Here is a 23,326-nt window from a genome sequence, read left to right on the forward strand (position 1 = left end):
AGGCCTGTTTGGTTTCCATTTGACTTGGATTTGTCGTTTCATTGTAAGTAGAGTGAGAGTAATCATCCTACCTTCTCTGATGCATAATAATATGGTCAGAAGTATTCATACTCAAAGAGAAGGGTACTTGCATTATGAAAGCAAAACAGTAAATGTTCCAGTACCTGAATGATATGGTTGTGTTGTAGGCATAATGTTGTGCATTAAACTGTAAAAATCATGGGCCATCCATTGATGTTTCTGTGTATCATTTCATGTGACATTTAAGACCTACATACTCATCTGCTGATTTATCAAACAAATGAAACGTTCCTACCAACAATGACAGTGTCAATAGTGTCAAAACTGTCACACATGCACTGATACAAAATGAGATACTAATAAACTGAAGTTTCTGTTTTGGACCAGTTACAGTGAGAACTAGCATATGTACACGGGATTAATCAAATAGTTTCTCCTTTCAAGTTATCTTCCCACGATAGGCTATTTCAGACATACACCACATACACAGTTCCATTCCTGTGTACATATGTTCCACAGAAATGTACCCCTCAGGCGCGATAGAGAGGTAGTCATTAACCGGTCGTCTATACACTCTACTTCGGTTTTGGCTTGTATGTGTTACATGCTTGAGAGATAATAGTGTTGAATTTGTTTATCCAAACTGTCTGAGCTGCACAGTTCTGTAACTGTCATGTGGCTGTCTGGTTCTTGCTTTGATAAAAGCGTGTTAGAAATAACATGGCGCTCACTGCCTGAACGTGAGTGCTCGTCTTTTGCTGTAAATACAGTGGCAACACAGTCAGTCGCCTCCGACTCTGGAAATAAAACTCCAGTTCCGCGTATTGCAGAATACCCATCCGCATGGGAGGAAGTGGGGCTCTCACAGTTTGACTGCGAGAATACACTGGCTCACCGGAGCGATACACACCGGACACACTTAAACGGTTGGGACTGGCCAACAGTTTCACACGGATAAAGAGGACGGAATCGCAAATTATCTTCGATTTATAGGATACGCAGAAGACATAAGAGAGAGAGACGAGAGGAAACACCAAGACACCCACCGATGTTGTCGGCAATGAACCAGCCCGTGCGACTCCAATGAAAGACAGCAGCGCCCCGAATGCGGATGCTTAGGACAAGAGGAAATTGTCTTAAGGGAGGAAAAGCAACATTGACGATTTTGGGGGGTTGCATTTTGGGAAAGACATTGAAGGCGGGTACAATGATTGCTGCACATTAATGAACCAACTCTCGATAGTATAGCTAGCTAGCTAGCTAGCTGGAACCTAGCTAGTTTCCAGTGTCGTTTGCACGGATAGAGCAGGGAAAATGAAGTTTCGCAAGAGCTAACGCTAGCTAACCAGCTTACATTTCCTGCAAATTTCCATCTTGAGTTATCTTATAATAAACAGAGGAAAGCGAGAGGGTGAGGCAGCAAGGGCGATCGTCTCCTATCGTTATTACAACTACCACTAGGGAGACAGCTTTCCAGTTAGTGAGGCAGCTAGTTGGCTAGCAAGCTAGCTAGCTAATTTCCCTTTTCGGTCGTCCCCTCCCCCTCCACCACCATATGCGAAAAAAACGATAGCAGAAAAAAAAAACTCACAAGACAAGAGAAAATAGACGGAACCCGGAGAGCTTGGTTGTGTGCTAGGTTATATGCAGCCAATGGTGAGATGGGGAGAATCTGATTGAAGAAGAAAAGCTAGCTAGCTAGTGACTTCGGTTGGTTACATTTTGAACTTGATCTGCCAGCTAGCTGGCGTATTAGCTAGCTAGTTATTGCTAGCTAGCTAGCTGTATATCGAGCCAGTCGGGGGACGGTCAATAGCAAACCCCCTTCCCTTATCAACCAAGAAAATGGAGAAGCGCTCGTCGATTCCTTTGCTGTAGTTTTGCCTTGTCAATTTAATACACTACGTTTCTGTCAATGTATCATTTTGGCTGGCCAGTTACATATGATCAACATTAAATGCACTTCACTTGAATATTATCCCAAGAGCTATCAATATCTATTTAGGCTGCCAACTATAGCTATCGATGCCTCCTTTCTGTGCGGCGCAAGAGATCGGCGATACAGGAAGCAAACAACGGAAGCGATGAAAAAATAACATTGTGGGATGAATTGGAGAAAAACTCTTTTAGGTTATTTTCTTCCGCATATCCACTGTTCATCTTAAATTGCAAGTTGTTATTTGGAAAATGAAGCAACACTAACCCATGAGTTCATCTTCATGATGCATTTGATTTCTTGCGAGCTAGCCAGCTAGATAGCAACGTTTTATAAATTAGCTCTGTTTTACTTTTTGTTTTACTGTTATTGTGGATGGATTTGGTCTGTTGTCAAGATTAGCGTACCATCTAGCTAATTTATTGGCTTTTGTGAAAGCGAACTGGTACATCCTGGCTGTTTATGCCTGAAATTCCCTGTTTGATTTCATATTATCGAAGCACCCAGTAATAGCTAGCAAGTAGCGTACGAATTATTGGTGTCATACCGCAGTATTTTGTAGTTGGGTCAGTGGTTTTGACAGTTGGTTAGCTGGCTAGATAGCCATACTGTTACTCAGCCATCAGTTACCCAACTACAACAACCAGGCGGGTTATCTCAGTGAAGTAGCTACCGTGGAAGAGGGGGTGGGGGGCAGTTAAGTGAAATAGCTAGCTAACTATTAATCTTTCTTCTCCGGTTAGGTAGTCAGATATACCTGTTATCATTTGGAAACATCTTACAGTTTACCTTATGTGGATATTTATGGAACGGTTCCTTCTTTGCAGAAGCCAAAATAACACCTTTTCAATCAGTAGCTAAGGATTTTTTCCTCCCTCGAATATGTTTATTTTTATTATCTGTCATAATGTCTTTTTTGAGAGATTGTAAGTATTGGACCTAGACGAAGAGAAAGACGCTCAACCCGAGGGACAGACTGATCCTCCGACCCTTACTCCCGGATCTCCTTTTCCCCCGCTCTGTCCCTCTTGGATCCCTCTCGTCCTGTGGGAATTGGATTTTGATCGTGCAGTATTTCACTGGACATTCGTTTCTCTATCTCTCCGGACATTCCCACGGCTGGTGTTGTATCGATTCGGTCGATCCAGGGTTGAAGATGGCGGACCTCGAAGCAGTTCTCGCCGATGTCAGTTATTTGATGGCGATGGAGAAGAGTAAGTCTACTCCAGCAGCCAGGGCGAGTAAGAAAATCATCCTCCCCGAACCCAGGTATCTGACTACAGCGTACACAACTGCATTTACAGTAAATCTTCGTGTGTGAGTGTTTGTCAGTCGGTCTGTGCGTGTGAGTGGGGTGAGGTAAGCAAATGGACAACTCAATGTAACCTGTCATTCTGTTACTAGCTAGTAGGGACAACCATCCTGTGTAAAATAACAATGACTCCACAAGGCCCTTTACATCACTGTTTTGTACATGTGTGACAAAAAGCAGCAGTATCTACAGGTCGTTATGTGGCCCTGTAAGATAATGATGATGAGAAGATGAATAACCTTAGTTAGCTACCCAACGTTATTCTGGTAAATCTAGCTCACCCAAAGTAACCGTTGGTATTGAATCGCCAACACCTCGTATTTGTGCTGCAATTGGGTTTTGCAATTATTTTAGCTTAATGGTTAATGTAATGATGTAGCTGTATGTATATTCTCTATAATTTAACGAGCTGGCTAACCTTCCCTGATGAATTGACTAGCCACCGAGATGGTCGACTTGAGAGGGTGTTCCGTTAGATTAGCAGGGGCTAGAAGGGGTCTGTATTGAATGCGAAGTGTACGGCTTCTTGGTCGTGTTTTGTTTATGTAATAGCCTACTGTGGTGAGAAAAATGCCACAGACCGGTTTCAAGCCTGTCTTCTTCAGAAAAGCATATCTGGAAGATTATTATCTAGCTATCTCAACAAAGATAGTATAACAATCTTAATAGTGTTACAGGTTTACATTACAGCTAGACTGACTATCTCGACCATCTACTCTGCAATCTTACATTAATTTCCAGATATTACGTTAGCTATGTTCAACACGGAATTATGTATCGAGTCTCCTTGGCCTGCTTCCTCTATCCTAAATGCATAGCTGTAATCTTTAAGTGGCTGATGAGGTATCTGGTTTGAGATTTTCGCAGCACCCAGTACATTTTCAGTAGCTGTCTTACTCAACGAAGTAAATCTACTCTAGTTTTAAGAGAAATCCGTGTCCAGCACAGTAGCTTCCTCGTTGTCTCTTGTATGTGTCCGAGGATCCTACCCGACTAGCTACAACGAAAGCCGTGTTATTCCCTTGTCCTGTAGTGTTATGCAATGACGGTGATGTTGCCGCTAGCTATCTCCACAGCCATTATTGACTATTAGTTTAGTTGCAACCATGCATGCTTGGTGGAGCAGAGATAACAGGGTTCACCCCCGAAATAAAGGTGTGTGATGGCGGTGGGGGATCTAGAGAGGGCATTCCCTTCCTGGAAGCGGTTGAATTTCATGCTTCTCCATGACCCTTCACGTCACGTGTCCAAAATGATACATTTGCTGTAGACAATGAAAATGAAACATTTATGTTGTTGAGTTGTTTTCTGTATATAACAGCTGATTAGTTGGTTTCAGTTCTACAATATTGCAGTTCATGTTAGTTCAGCTCGAGAGAGGGCCTGTGGGGTTGATGGAAATGTTGTGTTTAAATAGGAATCTTAAGGCCACAATGCTTTGGCAGTAGGATTGATAGATCTGTCACCTGGTGTCTGCAACAGCCAATTGAAGGAGTTAACATAGTTTATACTTGAAGTCTGTAATGGTACGAAAGAATGAGTGTGGCATCGTCCTGTTATTGCCTCTAGGAAAGCCGTTTAAAAAAGCAGAAATGGGAAATTGTGCACTAGTTCATTAGAATCCACAGTTCATGTTCAGCATTGAATTTAAGATGGCAAAATGGCAAGCAGGAAGTCTGTTAATGCCGGCTATTACGTGCAGCAAACTCCATGATTTATGTGATGTCAGGGTAGGGTGGCCTGATCAAAATGTTACCTCGTGGTTCAGTTAAGAGTTGTAAAATTCATTCCCATGCTTATATTCTGTACGTAATGTGCTTTTAAAGGTATAAATCAATGGTTTGAAATAACAGCTAACTGAACAGTAGCTGGTCTAAATGGGAGGTCAAGTAATTGTCCTCTGTCCTGTCTAACTCAAAAGCTACTACAGTGACTCTGAAAGTAAACACTATGATGATGATGATGGTTTTGAAGAGGAGAAGGATGATGATGATGATGTTGATAGAGAAGGGTCAGTGAAGTATTATATGGGGTTCAAGGGTGTTTTCAGACAGTGATAGAGTGATGCATCCTCACTATACAGATTCATTCCCTTCACCATACCATTTATTTGTGTTTTTTCTGAGCAGAAGTTTTCGGAATGCATCTATTGATTCGGCTGTTAAGATATGTCTAGCTTGTTTGTCCACTGTATGAAGCTACCATTCTTTGTCCAACTCTCCATGACTGTCACATACATTACTTTCAGATAACATATGTGCAGTGTCAGTATAATATAATGATAGTTCATTGTGAGAAGTTGTGGGAAAATATTAAGCCCAATTATTTAGGTCTCTAGCGTTACTTATATCATTTTATGAAAATGCCTATCCCTAACATTGTAACGTTTGTGATAAAACTTTGGTCTCAGTGAAGAGAGTTTACTTTAATTGTCAGCTATCACAATGGCAGAATGATATTTATTGGTAGTCCTTACTGTTGGATAGTTTGTGATATGTGTTCTATTGAATGCAGTATTAGGTCTTACAGAATACCTTTGGCGCTTGGTAAATGGTCAAGAAGCATGAAATTGTGAGCATTATATCTGTCTGTATTTTGGAATTGTTTAATTCATTTACATTTAAATTAGGTTTGTCTATGTTTCATTCATGTTCAACAAACATTGTGATAGCTCCATAATGCCATTCTGATGTTTTTAAAGGAACTTGCCATTTGTAAGAATTTTGAAGGTTAAAATAATGTAAATAATTCATGCATAAATGTAAAGTGGCTAGCTAGCTAAAACGGTGTGGGTTTTTTTTTACTATCATATTATTAACTTTGCTACATTGCTGATGACAGCAGGTTGTTGGGCCTGAGATAGGTGCTTTACTGAAGGAACTTTTCCTGTAATTTTTTGTGAAGCAGTCTGGTTTTAAGAATGCTCTGAACTGTGAGCATATTACAAGTGAATAATGACAAGCAATGACCCACTAATATATTTAGGTTTGATAAATGCCTATCAAATATCTGATAATATAAGATATTAAACGTAATATGCCAATATTTGTAAAGATAAAAAATGATTAAAAGGAATTGATAACGTGAATTACCCTTGTGCTGAGTGAAGGAGCATGCTGCTTAGCTGATACCCTTTGTGATTAGGGTGCTTTTGTGTTCCTGTGTTTGCTCGGAGGGATTAGCATACTGCAGGGCAGGTGGTATTGGTGTCGAGAGAGTGAAAGCATTACTGTCGTCGGCATCGACATCAGTCGTTTTGTCACAGCAGTTCAGACCGCCGGCCGCTGGACCAACCCCAACAAGAGTGCCTTCATTCCCCGTGCAGAAAAGCAAAATTAGAACCAAATTATCCAAGTCCAATCCGGGATGACACGATCAACGTCATCTGTTTTAATTTAATAAGGATTTAAAACGATGATAATCATGAAAAATCTGTGATCTCCTGAATTGGCTATAATAATAATAATCCGCCATGTGAGAGAGAGAGAGAGAGAGAGAGAGTCAGTGAGAGAGAATGAGCCCACATTGATATAAATAGAAGCCTTTAAAAAAATCCCGTAAAGGCGGTTTAAAGAGACATAAATAAACGGAATCCGCTTTGTTGTTAAACGGCAGCGTTGAGCAAATGCAGCATTGTAGAGATAGCAGTGCGCTGTTAAATTCTCGTCGGGCCGAGCTTGAGCTGGCCGACAGATAGGTGAGATTTTGACGGCATGACTGCAAGTGTTTTGGCTGGGGGGGGGGTGGTGGCGGGGGCGCTGGTATTGTTTGAGACGGAGAGAGAGATTATTTGAATCATACTGGTGGTGGTAGTGGAGGAGGAGGAGGGGTGAAGTGAGAGAGAGGGGGGAGGAACAGAGGAGGGAAGGCACAGAGGGGATAGATGATGACGGTGGGGGAGGGAAGAGTGAGAAAAAGGAGATGAGCAGATAGTTGGGGGGAGAGAGAGAGAGGGAGATCGCGAAAGCAGGAAGGAGCTTTTTGATGAGAGTCAAGAGAATCTGGAAGGGGAAAAACAAATGGAGAGTAAAGGAGTAGAAAGGATGGTGGAAGAGCAGTGATCGCAGGGCACAGGGGCCAAAGAGTGCTTGTCTGTCTCTGTGGGACAGTCATGCTGGCAGAGTGGGAAATATTAATGTTTAAATATTAAAATAGCAAAAATATTAATGTAGCGCCATGCCAGGCACATATTTTAACCACGTGCCATGAATATAATTCAGGTAACACGATAGAACAGAATCATCTTTAGTCATGCATGGAAGAACACAGGCTCTGGGAGGGACAGGGTAACTGGGTTTCTACTCTGTAGTTGACTGAGGCTGTGTACGCTTTAGAGATGACGCTATCCAATAATGATGACATAATTCAATTATGACAAAAGAATTTTGCTACCTCTCAATTTGGCCTTTTGAAAAAGAGTGGCCTTGAGAATCTGCCATTTGCTTGCCCCGCTCACTGAAAGAGTTTGTGAGATATGTTTTGTAGGCGGAATGGGTGTTTTTTGTGGGGCTTTAAAAATAACATTTGATGGATTTGCTATGTGGACATTGACGCATGTCGGTTTTGTGCATTTTTTAAAATGTATGCCATTTCTGAATATATTTAAGTTTCTCCATAAAAGGTAACTGAAAAGGAGTACCGCATCTTTGTGTGGCTCTGGTTGCCGTTGGAGATGAAACGCTGCATCACGCTGCCCCGTGTATTTAGTCTGGGGTGGCCGGCTGTTTCGAAATGACTGGTGTAGACATCAGCGGGGACTTCGTATGGCAAAGGCAGTCCTGCAGTAAAAAAACAGACTGGACTACACACTCTAGGTTCACATTTGAGCACCACTCAGGAAGACAGTACATTTTGTTGTCGTCTTGAACAGAGAGCACTGCCTAGACATAGACCTCAGTTTTTTGGCACAGTGCCTGAGCTTATGAATAGTAGATGTTCTCTGCCCCTGCACTTGTCTGAGACAAAACCAGAAGTATGAGACACAATTGTGTAGATATGTCTATTTATCAGTGGAAGTTGCATCTTCCTTTGCCCTCCCCCGGTCTGTGGTCTGATGATCATGCAAATTGTATAAAACCCTGAATAAAGCCTGTATGAGTGAGAAATGGCAATGCAGAACACCTTCAGTCTGGTAACTGTATGTCAAAACCTATTTTAGATACAGTTGTGAAACTGCCTACTTGGACATTAGCGGGGTATGGCTCTCTTTAGGTGCCAGGGGGTTTGCCTGTTTACCAAAATCTATATTAATGTTAATTGTCATTCCCTTTCATTCATCAGATTTGTCACTTATTTTTACACCTTGTGCCTCAAGTGGTTTTCTTCCCTTACAGCCTACCTATTTCATCAGTTTATTCTGGGCATCCTCAGCTGCCCTGATTCATTAAGTGGGTAATATATTCTCTTGGAGCCACTTTCACATTACAAATGCTGCATACAACCCAGTGAGGGATGCCTCAAAATGCTGGTGTGAGTCCATTCATATTGCACCTTATAGCTATAAGCAACCGTAATTTAGAAATACTGGCTCAAAACATTGTGTTAAGCAAAGTGCATATTGCATATGAATCGTAACAAAAGCACAACAGAACTTGTTTGGTTATTGGAGCGTGTGTTAAACACAGTGAAAAGCAGGAAGTTTCTTTGCCACACAGCAGTGCCTGGCTCTCTGTGATTGGCTGACCTGTTCAGTGTGTGCCCTGATCATCATGCACCACTGCGCAAGGTGTGGAAGTGCAAGGATTTTTGTGCCTCTTTTCACATCTGTGCATGTGGGTGTTTTCATACACAAACTACTGGGAAGTCGCAGACAAATTTGCATGAAACTGATTCAAATGAAATGCCACTGAAACTGTGGCAGTGATATTCATATTTAGTTACCAGCATTTTCCATTCCATTATATTGTTATTTTATTGATATTGATTCATTTTATTGATTTGTCTCACTTCCGCATGACCAACTAACTTTGTACAATCTTTTTCACGTTTGCATGATAACTTGTAAACAAATAGTGTGTAGTAAGCAAATAGTATTTTGGCATACCAACCCATGACTCCATCACAAAACAATTCTGGAGTGGAAACACAATACAGTAGTTGTGGTTATCACGAACGGGTTGTCACAGGCAAACACTGGTTTTAAAAATATGTTGAAACACAAGAAGTGGTCACACTGGTATTTACTGCCGAAAACCTACAGCTGGTTAAACTTAATGAAGCAGCAGGATGAAATGAGATGTAATTCTGCTGTGGTTTATTTTATTTATTTATTTATTTATTTATTTTACTGTTCAGTAGGCATACAGTTCAAATATACTTTGTAGTGGTATTTTCATAGCTACCTAATGGGTTTGTGCGTTTTTTTGTATCAGGTCATTATAAGTAGAATAACTTGAGACTGAAAAATGAGACTGCTGGAAGACATGCTTAATTTTGTGTAGACTCAAGCAGACCCAGGTGTTTTGCCTTTGCTTTTCAGTGCAGCTAGGTTTGTTTTGTTTCAGGTTATAATTGTGCGTGGAGAAGCAAGAATTGCTGAAAAGAATTAAGAACCCCCCCCCCCCTCTTCATTTTATGGCAGGAGCAGAAGGAAGTGGGCAAAAAGTGGACGCTTCCAGCACACAGAATTTCATTGTAGAAACTGGCAATGATTACCAATGCGGTCAAGCCAAGCAAAGGTTATGCAGAGGTTGGAGGGATGGGGCATGTACAGTCAATAAAACCCACATGTTCGTGGTGAAAACAGTAGCACGCCCCCCCCCCCACCCCAAAAATAACGCCGTGCGCCAGTTTCTTCATATCTCAGTCTGGACAATGTGAAAAGCGGTATATTGGCTGACTCCTGAAGAGAACTACAAACGTTACATGATTCGAACAGTTTACATTTGTTGTTAGTGGCACAGTGTCCGTGATGGTGAATGTAGTATCATGACTATGCGGGCAAGCCTGCGAATTGCAGTGAAATCATGTTTCGAGCAGTACGTTGGTACACAAAGGAAAATTAAGAATTGATTTCATTAAAAGAACTCGAAATACGAACAGCGCTATGAAATATTATCCCTGGCTACTTCGCGTAAAAGCTTTATTTTTTCTCGCTGTGCTTTTCGATGTTTGACATTCTCCATTGCCGTTTCTGTTGTTAGGGAGGAAGCATGGGAACTGTAGTCACAAATGAGGTAACAGTTGCTTTTTGTCACATTTTTTTCCCTCCAGTGTAGTGAACATCTGGACTTAACAAACCGTTGTTCAGCCTCAGTCTGGGGTTAAACTGTGATTTATCCAGGTAGTGACTCAATTGAACTGTTTTTCACTTGTTTTTGTTACATACTACAGGCTTCGTGAACCCTGGAGTGAGTGGCACTCCCATGTACTGTCAATCACTGTCTTGTACAAACTAATCAAAAGGCTTTGCTCCTCGTAGCGAAGCACTGATTTGTTCAAATCAGTCAGTCACTGACAATATGATGGCTCCACCCATTTTGTGGTTAAAGCATCACCCTTAAATTAAGTTTACATCAAGATCTTAATGGCACAGGGAGTAAAATCCCTGCGAATTACACCAGCACGACTCCTGCGTGATAAGTGTTTTTGAAATAAACAATTCCCAGACTTTACAGGGGCCATAAACGGTAATTGCGGGGAGTGGTTGCGGTCCACAGGCCAGCTGCTGCCTGCCCCGTGATCTTGGCGGTGTTCGGGGAGACGGCGTGAGTGTTGCGCCTAATGGAGGACACACTTTATTGCTCCGCTGGTGTCAGACCTCCTCCGCCTCTGTAATGCTGCTCATTGGAGTGAAGCGGCGGAGTTTCAGCAGTAGAGTCTCTTTATTTTCTCGCTCACAAGAAGGAAGGACGAAAAACCCTGCTCCCTCCGGGGGCGGCAGCACCGACGGCCGAGCCGCGGTGGCCCGGGATGTGACCTGCGCTCAGTCGTGGTGCGGGCGTGAGTGTCCGGCACAGGACGGGGGCCGGTTCCGCGGCCAAGGCGGAGCCCGCGTCCCGCCTGTTCCCCTCTCCGCACCCCTCTGCTCCTCAGTGGGGCAGCGCTGGGCTGTTAATAAGCCCGTGGAGAGAGTGCTAATTGATTCATTCTCCCCAATGAGGTGCTCATTAACACCGTCTTCCAGGGCGTCCCAGCAGTACATTAATTGGGGGGGGGGGGGGGGGGGGGGGGGAGAGAAAGGGAGGAGAAGGAGTGGAACAGGTGGTGGAGGAGAGTTGGAAAAAAGGAGGAAAGTGAGGAGGAGGAGGAGTAGGTGGGAGGGCACGGTTCATTTTCACACTCGTTACATGCCAAACTCCTTGTCTGTTTTCCAGCAATCTGTAATATCTGTGTTAATCTCTGTGGCAATTTGTTACATGTCCCTACAGCCAATAACTGAAATGAATCATTGATTTAGGGTTGATGGTCCAGATAAATGTCAGATAAGATGTGTGTGTGTGTGTGTGTGTGTGTGAGGTACTACATGGCTCTGATTGTGTTACGTGTGGGCCTGTCATCTGTTTTGAACATTCTTTGCTTTCTCTTCCTTCCCCCCTCTCTTTCTGTCAGTATTCGGAGCGTGATGCAGAAATACCTGGAGGAGAGAGACGAGCTGACATTTGACAAAATATTCAACCAGAAGATCGGTGAGTCCCCATCCTGTCACATGTTCCTGTCGAATAGACCACTCCGTTTCTCAGCAAGCACAGGCTCAGGGGCGGAAAAGAGACACGGCCCCTTTTAAAATTGATTGATTTTTCACTAATATGAGAATTGACCAGTTCAGAGTTGTGGTTAACGTCTGCAGTGGGGCTGTACAGTAGAACAAGTCTCAGCTTTAAAAGGCTTTAAAATGCTACTGGAAGTGGACATGGATATTACGCACATGGATCTAGATTGCAGATATACCTGCCATTTGTGTCATTTAATGTCTAAAGCACGGGTGTCTGCTTATGGTGATGGCTTGCCACTCCGTAATGCCTTTTGAGAGGGCACAGGAATGATGAAGCTGACGGAGAGCTAACAGTCATCACTAGCAGTGGGTGTGAAATTGACATGGCTTTGCTTTGTCTTGTCTGACTAGACTTCAATTTTTTGTCATTGTCATCGTATCCTCAAATAACCCTTATTTGCTACAGAGCTGGAACTGCTCTGGCCAAATCTGTATGGCATGAATGTTTTTCCATTGCTTTAACCCCTGTAGCATGTCACATCACATGAGTTTGGATGGCCTGTGTCGTGGTGCACAGTATTGTAGAGATGTTTTTTTTCTCCCACTCTGGGGGTTGATGATTTGGCAGAAGAAACAGGGCTATAAATCCATCAGTGATGGATATGGGCCTCTGTTTAGCACAGGTGGAAGCAACAGTCAGTACATAGTTCTTTCTGTTCACAGCTTACCTGCAAGAAGGCTGGCGTCCATAGCAGTGGTTGAGATATTAACAGTTATCTTTCAATCAGCCCGGCAAAAAATAGTGTGAAAAAACAGCAATTACATGAGCTAAGCAAGCCACTGTGGTCCCAACTCTGCTATGGTCAGGGGTATTCATGTCATTAAGGAAGATCAATGGAAACTCACTATATTTGCATTCTGACCATTCATATTGTTTTCTATTCTAAGCAAGGAAAAAATGTCCAGTATATACTGATCAACTGTATTTTAACCATTTTGGGCAAGCTGTGCTGTGTGTTTTCTTTTTAAACGCTCTTGCGGTATTCTAAAAGGGTACTTAATCACTAAAACCATGCGCACCATGGGAAAAGCCAGCCCTCCAGGGCTTGTATAATTTTACTTACTTTTTGGTCTCACTCCCAAATGAGACAAGGCCGCTGTAGTTTGCCTCCATTCTCTCCGTGCTAAAATTAACATCGGAATCAGCAGCTTACTACAAATGTCTGGGGCTGCAGAGCCTAGATCCAGTTTGTCTAATGGGTGAAATCAAATTAAAGGGACCGAGGCTGCCACTGCTTGTCGCCAGGGTCGAATGTTAAAAGCTGTGGCTTGACAAATAAGCAACACAGAGCCCCGTCCTCTGCGTCCCGGCTTAGAAGAAGGAATCTCATTGCTGCAGTCGCAGAGCTTGGGTCAGGTTGGTGGGCGGGGAGACGAGGGTACACCTGCGGGGCACAGGCAACCTGGAATAGGCGCAGAATGAAAGCAGCTTATATGCTTTAAGTCCAAAAGCCGGCGAACGCACTTGACATTTCCGCTGGGGTAGATTAGTGTATCATCAGGTCGTGTTCGAGCCTGTTGCCAAGATTCGGTTGCGCGCCGAGATGGCAGACAACTCCGTTATGCGCCGGCTGGGCTGCTGCAATCAGCCCGCTCAATTATGAGCTTGTTCAGGCTTTGTCAAGTAAAAACGCTTGTGGCCTAACTGTTTATGCCTCTGAAGTTGCAAAGCGTCCTGATGCAAGTGAATTATGCAATTCACGTTCAGTGTCCCAGCCAGTATCTTTTTTTTTTTTCTGCAGCAGAGATTTACCAAAAATGTGCTTGAATTATACATCCACACTTAACATTTAACAGATTTTTAAATGGGGGCCAACCCTCAGGGAGTGTTGCACCTCAGGGTGCAACACTCTCTGAGGCCTGTTAATTCTGACACATTGAACTTGATTGCCGTAGTTTCCTGCCATTTTGTATGATTTAGGCCGCATGTCCTGCTTAGTACATTGTGTTTTATTCAGTTGCTTTGGGCACAAGTGGTCTGATTCATGGTAAGCTGGAGAATTTCTTGCATAAAGGCTGGATCCAAAAAAAAATGTTGCCCGAGTGTGCCATAAATGTGATGCGGTGGGAAATGGCAGTTGATTTTGTAATTCTAAAAGTTCCATCCAGTGATTTTTTTTTTCATATTTATAGCATGCAGACAAACCCTGTAATGACTGCAATCAAATGGTGTATTTCACAAAATACCCATGCACAGATTGATTTTGCTTATCAAAGATTCGTCAGGCGAGTCCAGTGGCGTGAATGAGTTCAGCATAGTCCGGGATGCTTGCCTTCCTCTGGGGTTTTCAGCTCTCTGTAACCAATCACGATCATCCTTTCCAAACAGGGAAGAGGTGTCATGTCGGCCTAATCAGAGCAGCAGTTTGTTTAATCGGGGGCTTGGCGAGACCACCCCCACCCCCCCCCCCCCCCCCCCCCAGGTTCAAGTTTAATCCCCCCTTCCTGAGCTGCGTGGGCCCTGTCTGTGAAGGTGACTTTGGGGAAACCCCTGTGTTCCAGGGGCAGTGGGCCTTGACAGCTCCTCCCATCTTCACTTACAGTGCATCTGCCGAGCCACAACCCCCCCTGCCCCCAGGTGCCTTTCAATTAGCAGCTGACTCACACCTGCATTACCCAGGGAGGGTGACGCTGGCCTGTGTTTTGATGAGCGCCTTCAGCTGGAGCAATTAGGCATGGAGGCCCAGTGGCCCCTGGAGTCCCTTGTAGCCCGTACGGAATATCAAGGCCCAGAGCAAAGCATGAGTCATTCTGTGACAGTCAGTGGCTTTTGATTCAAGGTTATAAACACCATCGAAAATCCTCTTAAGGCTATTTGGGTTGCCTTTCTCTACGTCTAAATCCAACCCCCCGCCGTTTCTCCGTCCAAGCTGTTCTCTGGAGTGGTGTTCCCCTGTACCTTCAAACCCCACGCAAAAACAAGTTCGGATGCGTACGTGCGTGCCTGTATGTGTGTGTGCCTGCATGTGTGCGTGTGCGTGCGTGCGTGTGTTTGTGTGTGCATAACATGTAGCAGGAAATCGTGAGTCCTCTGCGACATGTGGCTGTTTTGAATGACAAATGTGCAGGTTTTGCATGTGGTGGGTGAAAATGAGCGTGGCACTGTTGCTTACTTGCATGATTACTCAGTAATGTGGCCACAGACCCGTCTCTCAGCCCTGTGTGAACATGGCATTGTGCTGTGACTGAGAATCCTGAACCCAATCACAGACCAAGATACTCATTTTTCCATACCTGACAATAATGAAACCAGTGCTATGCATATTTTGTGGGTTTTGATAACTGGGAAAAAAATAGTGATAAGAAAAGGCTTCACTGCAATGTTATGCACACTTTGCATTTTGTATGAAACAGGGAAGGAACAAGATTCCCACATTCCATTGAGAAATATAATGCCATACTGGGAAATATTATTCATGTTTTTATCGACCTAACTGCATGGTTGGACAGTTTCTTTTCTTGTCTTTTTTTGCCTCCACAGAAACCATCTATAAAATTGTATGTCACTGTTGTCATTTTAGCAGTTTCTCACAGCCACAGTTTATTGAAATGAGCAGGCTCAAGAAAGAGGAAGGGCCACAGTGTCCAGAAAAAGTCCGGTTTGGGGAATAAATTTAGTTTCATATGAAGTTCCAGAAAGCTTGGCAAGACTATGGACAGTTAAAAAAAAAAAAAAAATCCTTTCCAATTCAGCTCCAAAGGGAACCACTTGGAGCTGAATCCCGTTTTACGTGTTTGAGGCACTTACTTCTGTGTGCAGACTCCATCAGAGTAGTATGAAAGCTGGGCGTATTAAAATGGGGACTTTTCTGTGGCTTGACCAACAGCAAAAGAAAACCTCTAAAATTTTCTCAAGAAGCGTCATGCCGTGGAAATACCTGACCAATTTGTTAAATGTCTTTGTGGGTGTCACTTTTAAACAGTTGCATGTGTGGACATAACCACAGAAGCCCCAAACTACTGGTGTGTAGTAAGCATTGGAATTAATGTGGCAGCTACAGAATTCCTGACTTTATATTATCTGGTTGGGAATGTTAATATCTGCCCACCCAGAAGACAAACAGGATCACGGCTAAAAGCACAAAGGTTAGCTGAAGGTTTGCGGAACAGATTTTGCATGTGCAGCCGTTTCTTATGTGAACATGTGCAAGGAGGGGAATTTTGCCTATCTGAATAATTTTCTTCTTCTGAGATTAGCCCATATAGACACTTTGGTCTGCTGTTGCGAGAAGAGCCACTGTTGCGTGGCTGTGCAGAAATTTTTCAAAAAGGAGTAATTCTACTCGTGTATCCTTCATTTTTTTTTTTTTAACACTTCAGTTCACTTTAAAGCCTCAGAGGGTTTCTCGTTCAAAATAATCCAGAATCAGTGCAAATTGATGAATCCTCACCGTTTTTGATTTGGAACTGATTGCTTTCAGAATGTTCATCCAGTATATTTTGTGCAAGTTTAACATTTGCTTTGTTGACTACTTTTCCTAATTGTCACCAATCGTTACGTGACTCTGAAAGTCGGACTGTTTTTTTGTTAAGCTCCTGGTCATGTTACATTTTTTTTTTTTTTTTTACAGCACGTTTTGACTACCCGAGTAATTTGACTACAGGATTAGCTGTGGGTTGCGCTTCCTGCGAATAGGTATGTCATGTATATTTTGGGCAAAAAGTTCACTCCCACGTGCACATCCACAGGGTCGACGGTGATGTCACGGAAAACACTCTCTGCTTTTCAAACAGTTTGACTGACATTCGGAGGATTATTTGCAAAGGCTGCACTGCTTTCCATCAGTAATGAGCTATAAAAATCATGTCAGTTTAGACTTGTGTCAGGCTTTACAATGAACGTTAAACAGGGAAACGGACGTTGTTTTCCCTGTATTCACGGTACCAGTAAGGCCAAATATTGACCGATTTCCGCAGCATTTTGTACCCCACCGCTGTCTGTTTCTCAGCATCGAATTGTTTAAGAAGATCATGGAATACGGGACGCTAAACAGAAAGATGCTGGATTGTTTTCTGTTCCAGTTTCGCTGTAAATAACTAAACAGGCCTTCAGGCCTCTTCAGTGCATCAAAGGGGGACAGACTGTTTACATGTATGTGAACAGTCTTAGAATTCTTCAAATGTTAATGCAGACCTCAGAACAAGTATGTCTAAGTAGGGAAGCAGTTTAATAGCTTGGTTAGCTACTCCTTCTTTTATTTGAGTCGGTATATTTGTTATCGATTATTGTGTTTATTTCGTAATACTGATTTTAAAATATCACCAGTTTATAGTGATCCTTGGACTACCTTTTAGAGGTGTGATTATTCTGAAGGTTTACCATGAAAATGTCTGTTTTTGAGCCATATTTTTTCTATAATTTCAATACTAATCTTCAGTCAGATAGCGCATACATTTAGTTATAAGTGGAAGGAATGCCAGCTGTATGTTTACTGTATGGTTTTTTTTTTGCCTCTTCAGTCTCCTCTCAGTACTCTATCCTCCGCATTCAGCTTGCTGTGCGAGAATCGAAAGAAATTGAACACTTGCTTTAGGAGCTCCTAAATTCAGGGCAAAGCACACTGCAGGTCGGTTGAAGGGAGACCTTAAGCAGCTTTGAGTAAGCTCTCAGTATGTCTAATTTAAGCCTTGTGTTTTAAGCTCTTACATGTCTCTATCATAAGTCATGCGTATTCCTTTTCATTAGTTAAGAATTACTCGTAGTGTATTTACCGCTTTTCTGAATATCATGAAGACGATATTCTCACCATACCAGAAAAGGAAAAAAAAAACAAAAACAGAATGAAAAAAAATCTTATTCAAACAGATCTATAGGGGAGACGCAATTACGCTGATGAAACGGGCGCGTTAGTGCGCTCTTCCGCGTACGCGCATCACCCACAGCGACGTGGCAGCGGCTGCTTTCCGCAGGCCGCCTTCAGAAGATGCGCCGTGTGCCCGCAGGTTCAGCTGATAAATGTCAAGTGAACAAGAAGCAGGAGCGCGACACGTATAGGAAGCGCAGGGGCCCTGCCACATTAACTTGTCGCTGTTTTTTTTACACGGGATGGCTGGGAGTAGCAATAACGGTAGCGGTGATAATACGGGCCGGCGACAGATCCGCGCTGAAATCTGACCCGAGATAGGAGGAGCACGAGTCCGGCAATGGGGGGGTGCGGTGCGGAGCAGGGCGGGCGGAACGGCTGATGATATAGATTCCATCCATCAATCGCTTTGCCACTCTTGTCGTCTGCGTGAGTCAGAGTCTCCGCTCCCTCGTTTCTTCTGCCGCGGAGGCGACAAATGGACGGCGGGATTAACGAATTACCGGGAAGGCCGTGCGTTGCGAGGCCCGGGTTCGCCAAAGCCGAGCCTCGTCCGCTGTCTGGCCGCTCCTGCGCTCCCCCTCAGCCCCCGGCCTGCAGGTTTTATGTCGGTGTTTTGATGCTGCAGTGCAGCAGTAAAAAAAGAGGGGGGGGGGGGGGTCTTGCGCTGTATCCGAGTCTTTTTTTTTTTTTCCTTTTTGTGAAGGAAAAAAAGCCGCACGGATAGCCCCTGTGTTCCTTTTCACTGCGTGATTTGACAGCAGAAGAACGGAGCCATAACTCCTCCGAGTTGCCTTAGAGCGGGCTTTGTTGATACTGCAGTGCAGTGTGGAGAGTTTCTCTTTCAGCGGGTGACGTCAGGCTATCTGGCACGGTTGGGGGGTGGGGGGGGGGGGGGGGGGGGGTATAGGAGGGAGAAGTAACTGGTGTTGAGAGTGGAGAGGCTCGTAAAACATAGCTCTCCCTCTAGAAGTGGCTGTCTCAGACACACAGTGAGGCCTGGGCCAGCACACCACACACTGCTGGGGTCTCTACCAAACAATGGAATCACACTTGTTCCGTTGTTTTACTTCAGCAGGTGCTGGGAACTGTGTATGAACTGAGTCGTGAAACTGATTATGTCAGATGTCAAGACAGAGAGGCAGGTTTTTATTAATTCTCTTGCTCGTTGGTTGAGCCGAACCACTTCAATGGAGACTACCTTCATACAGACGCCAGTAATGGTTGATGTCAGACATCCGTCTGAAACAAAAGGTTGTTAAATTTGAGTGCACCAGCTACCTGCAGCTTTCTGGGTCAAGTCTCGGAAAAGGAAAATTGTGAGGCAGCCAATCCACGAGAAGTTGTTTCTGTGGCATTATCCACTTGTTTTTGTATGCCTGAATGAATAACATGCACGGAAACATCACTTAACAGATTGTAGCAAAGCAAAAAGCATGGTTTGATATTTAATATTTGTCAGTGAAACCATTCTGAATAAAAAAGAAAATACTTTTTTCATACATTATGATGCAAGCTGAAAGAACACCCTGTACCTGGGTGCAGTACTTGTTCCTCTTAGAATTATGTGCCATAACAGCTTTTGTGTAGACGCTTGTGCTGCATTTTGCACTTAAAATTATGATGATCTTCTGTGTCTTTCAGCTAACCCTGTCAGCATAATCCTATGAACTCTATAAGCTAACCAGCGTTAATGAGGCTGACTGGCTAATTATCGATTAGGACATTCCTCATCACTGACAGTTTAAATAACCATTCTTAAAACTCACAATTCAATAATCCAAATGAGGAGGGGCTGGACAAATGAGGAAGGACTAATCTCTTGTTCTCGTTAATGTAATGATTGATGCTATTGTGCTGAGATGTTGGTGATATACAATGGGCCTTTGATCTCAGTGACAGCCATGTTGGACCAAACAGCCAAATGCTGCCGTGCTCAAAGACAGAAGCTGAATAAAGCAGAATGAGATTTTGTTTTCTTTTCCTGGGGAGACTACTGTGCGCTACACGCGCGCAACGTGTTGCCGACGATAGCAGTGACACGCGGACACCGTTTTGCCAGCGCCCGGGTTTATAGAAGGTGGTGCGGTTTCTTATCTCCATAGTGATGGCGCTTGAAGGTCACCACAGCACGTAGGATGTAAACAGAAGAGCAAAGACAGGAGGCGAAGGAGGGCCTGCTCTCTCTCCCAGTGTGGAGCACAGAGCTTTCACTGGTCAGGGCTGGACGGTGCACTGGGAGCTGTGCACAAAAGCTGCAAGGGTGTGACAAGTGTGGTTTGACTCTGACCACACACACACACACACGCACGCACGCACGCACGCACGCGCACACACACACGCACGCACACCAGCCCTCCAGTCAGGGAGAAACCGACGCGCCTGTTTTGTGAGAGAGGGTCAAGAACGGGCGGCCATGCCACTTCAGCGACGACATCCCCTCACAGGGGCTGCCATTTCTCAAGTTAAAGCCTCCAATCGCTGTCACTTATGCAAATGGACACCGTCGCCATGGCAACAGCGCGATTGGAGTGGTCGCGTTGACGGTTTTTTTTATTTTTTGGTTTGTTTTTTGTTTGGACCGTCAGCTCAGCAGAGCCAGGGGGGTCACCTCCTCCTATCCTCAGGGCCAGAGAACCTTGGGGCTTTTATTTTTTTTTTCCCTCACCTCTCCATGTCCTGTTTGAAGTCCTTTTGTTTTTTTTTTTTTGTTTGGAAAGGTGGCTGCCACCCTGTGTGTGGCCAGAGTCAGTTACACTGACCTGTTGTAACCCAGGTCGTGGAAGGCAGGCTGTCTGGAAAGCGGAGGCAGTGCGGGGCAGAGGGGCCGCGGGTTTGAACCCAGGCCGCAGGAAACCGTACGCACGGTGGATTGACCCTGTCAGCGGTCGCCCCGGACGGGCGCTCCTCCTCCGCGCGCGGCCGCACAGCGGCCATGTTTGCCCGCCGCGCCTCGCCGTCTGGCAGCCGCTCGCTGTAAATTATATCTATTATGCAATGAGAAATGTGCGTGCGCCCACCATCTCTTTCTCACTCCTTCAGCCTTCCCCTCTCTCTGCTGTTGCCATTTCTCTCGCTCGCTCGCTGGCTGTCTCCAGTCGGCCCCTCCCCCCCACGCTCTCTCTCCACCTCCTCTCCTGTTATGGACAAGGGGAGCAGCAGCGGCACAGAGCAGCCAGGGCTGTCGGAGGACCACACGGCTAAGACGCGCACACACAGTCAAATTGGCTCCTCTCTCTCTCTCTCTCTCTCTCTCTCTCTCTCTCTCTCTCTCTCTCTCTCACTCTATCTCTCTCTCTCTGTCTCTCTGCTAGTTATCTGACATTCAGGAGTGAGGCTCTGTTCTGACAGAGTAATTACAACTGTGGCTTCACTTTAATCACAGCGAGAGAGGTGGAGGGAGCGAGGGAATTCTGACGGAAGAAAGACGTGAAAGCGAGTGATGGGAAAAGAGGAGAGCGAACGACAATACACCAACAAGCGTTCTACTTTTGTCCCCCCCCCCCCCCCAGCTTTGTCAGGTCCCCACCCATTTTTTGCATCCATCCACCCCTCCCTTTCTCTCATTCACATCTCTCCCTCTCTCTCCATCTGTCAGAGTTCTGGAATGGATGTTGGGGAGTTTTGTGTTGCCTAGCAACTGTGGTTGCCATGGGAACTGAAGAAATCCCATGTTTGCTTGGTGGCTGGGAAAATGAAATTAATTAGAATAGGGATAAAAAAGGGGTGAAAGAGAAAGGCCTGATGAGAAGGAAGAAAGAAGCAGAGGAGAGAAGTTTGACACGAGCAAATGCAGGTGTTACTTTTGTTACATCAAAAAAAAAAAAACAAAACACAGCTTTGTGGTGTCGCTATTTCTTTCCCCCGTGCGATACATCACTGCCGTTGCTATGCAGGCTGTTTCAGAGTTGCCTCCATTGTAGGAAATGTGAGGGGACGATGGACAGCGTTGTTTAGAGAGGGACCGTAAGGACAAAGCAGTGGGCGGAGGTAAACGCAAATGTGCGGGTACATGCGTTTGCATATGTGTACTTGAGAATGTATTCGTTTACATCGTTGCATACATGTGCGTTTATGTGCAAGTGTGCTTCTGCAGGTCTGTGACACGACTGTCTGTCCAATGGTCCTCTGCCGTTTTCAGATTCACAAGTTATAGTTCACTGACTTTGCACTTGGGTGGAAGAAAAGTTTGGTTTTTCCATGAAAAAAGCCATTATCTACTCAGTGAATCCATGGTTGCATTGACTACTAAGATGACAGGTATGTCTGCCTCAGACTCCGAGCTCGCGCTCACATAGAATAGCATAGAAGCTCCTGTTGAGGCAGTAGCAGCTGTGGACGCTGATCTTCTACCCGATGGCCGACTTGAAAGCCGAAAGGATGCAACAGAGCCGCAGAAGAGAGAGGACAAAGGCAATTTGCTGCTGTGTACCTTCGTTAAACACGATTAAGCAGGAGGGGCCCCGGCAGCTTGTAATTAGCTCATCGAAGCAAAAGTTATTGAGTCGACGAACCGGGGGATGTGTGCAGTCGTAATTTTTTTTTTTTAATAACAAAAGGCAACAAAATGGAGAAGAGTTTATCAAAATAAGTTGCTCTCAGCAGAGGGCTGTTGAAATGTTATTAGTTTTGTTTGACTCGAATGCACTGCGCGCTCATAAAACGTAAGTAATGCAGCCCTCTACATGGATATATTGAAGCAATAAAACAAGGATGAGAAATTACATAGGATCAGAGGCGCAAACGGTATATTATGGGCAAAACGCATTGCTGTTACTGCGACATCCTGACAAATAACAGCTTATTTTGACACACCCACTCAGACGGTACTGAGATGGTAGCACAGTATTGCCTTCAGTCAAAAGTGAGCTGGGCAACCTTGCATAGTAGCGCTCATTTTTGAGCCCCGATATGGAAGCCAAGTTCAGTCAACTGTTTAACAAGGCCTTTGGGGATGTTATATTCACATTAATTTTTAGATTTTTCAGATATATTCTGTGTCTGAAGACACACTGGTTGCATGTTTGTTTTTATTTCTGTTGGTCTCTGTCAGGTGTGTGTGTGTGTGTGTGTGTCAGTATGCTTCTCTGTATCATGTTAATTGACATCTTTTTTGACCCACCAGGCGCCTTAATTGCGGTGGGATTGGGAGGATTAATTGGCCAGTCAATGTCATTACTTCTGCCCCACTCTTTCTCTCTCTCTCTCTCTCTCTCTCTCTCTCTCTCTCTCTCTCTCTCTCTCTCTCTCCCCGGGTTGGCTCCATATAGACCAGAGCGAGTTACATAAACATTGCTGGGAACAAACACCATAAGATGCAGAGGGTGCTTCTCTGAAGCACCAAGTGAACCATCATCAGGGAACAGTAGCCCATTGCAGCTGTGGCTCTAGGGTGTGGTTTTGGAGAACCCCCAGGGCCTCAATCAGAACCAGGGCTGTTTCTTTTGGGAGGATGGGGGGCAGGCTCAATATCCAAAATGTGGTACATTTTGGGCCCAGTTCTGATCTCTGCTGGCTATGGCTCCTGAGTAGACATTATC

General features: G+C 44.4%; 1 protein-coding gene across 1 annotated transcript in view; it reads left to right on the forward strand.

The window, feature by feature from the left end:
- Positions 1 to 873: 873 nt before the first annotated feature.
- The window catches only part of grk3 (G protein-coupled receptor kinase 3), a 51,462-nt gene continuing 29,009 nt past the window's right edge, over positions 874 to 23,326 (forward strand). Inside the window, exons 1-2 of the mRNA XM_036529218.1 lie at positions 874 to 3,226; positions 11,820 to 11,896. Coding sequence (XP_036385111.1) covers positions 3,114 to 3,226; positions 11,820 to 11,896 — 190 coding nt within the window. The 5' untranslated portion in view covers positions 874 to 3,113. The remainder of the gene's footprint in view (positions 3,227 to 11,819; positions 11,897 to 23,326) is intronic.

This window comes from Megalops cyprinoides, chromosome 5, assembly GCF_013368585.1.
Source record: "Megalops cyprinoides isolate fMegCyp1 chromosome 5, fMegCyp1.pri, whole genome shotgun sequence".
Taxonomy (NCBI): domain Eukaryota; kingdom Metazoa; phylum Chordata; class Actinopteri; order Elopiformes; family Megalopidae; genus Megalops; species Megalops cyprinoides.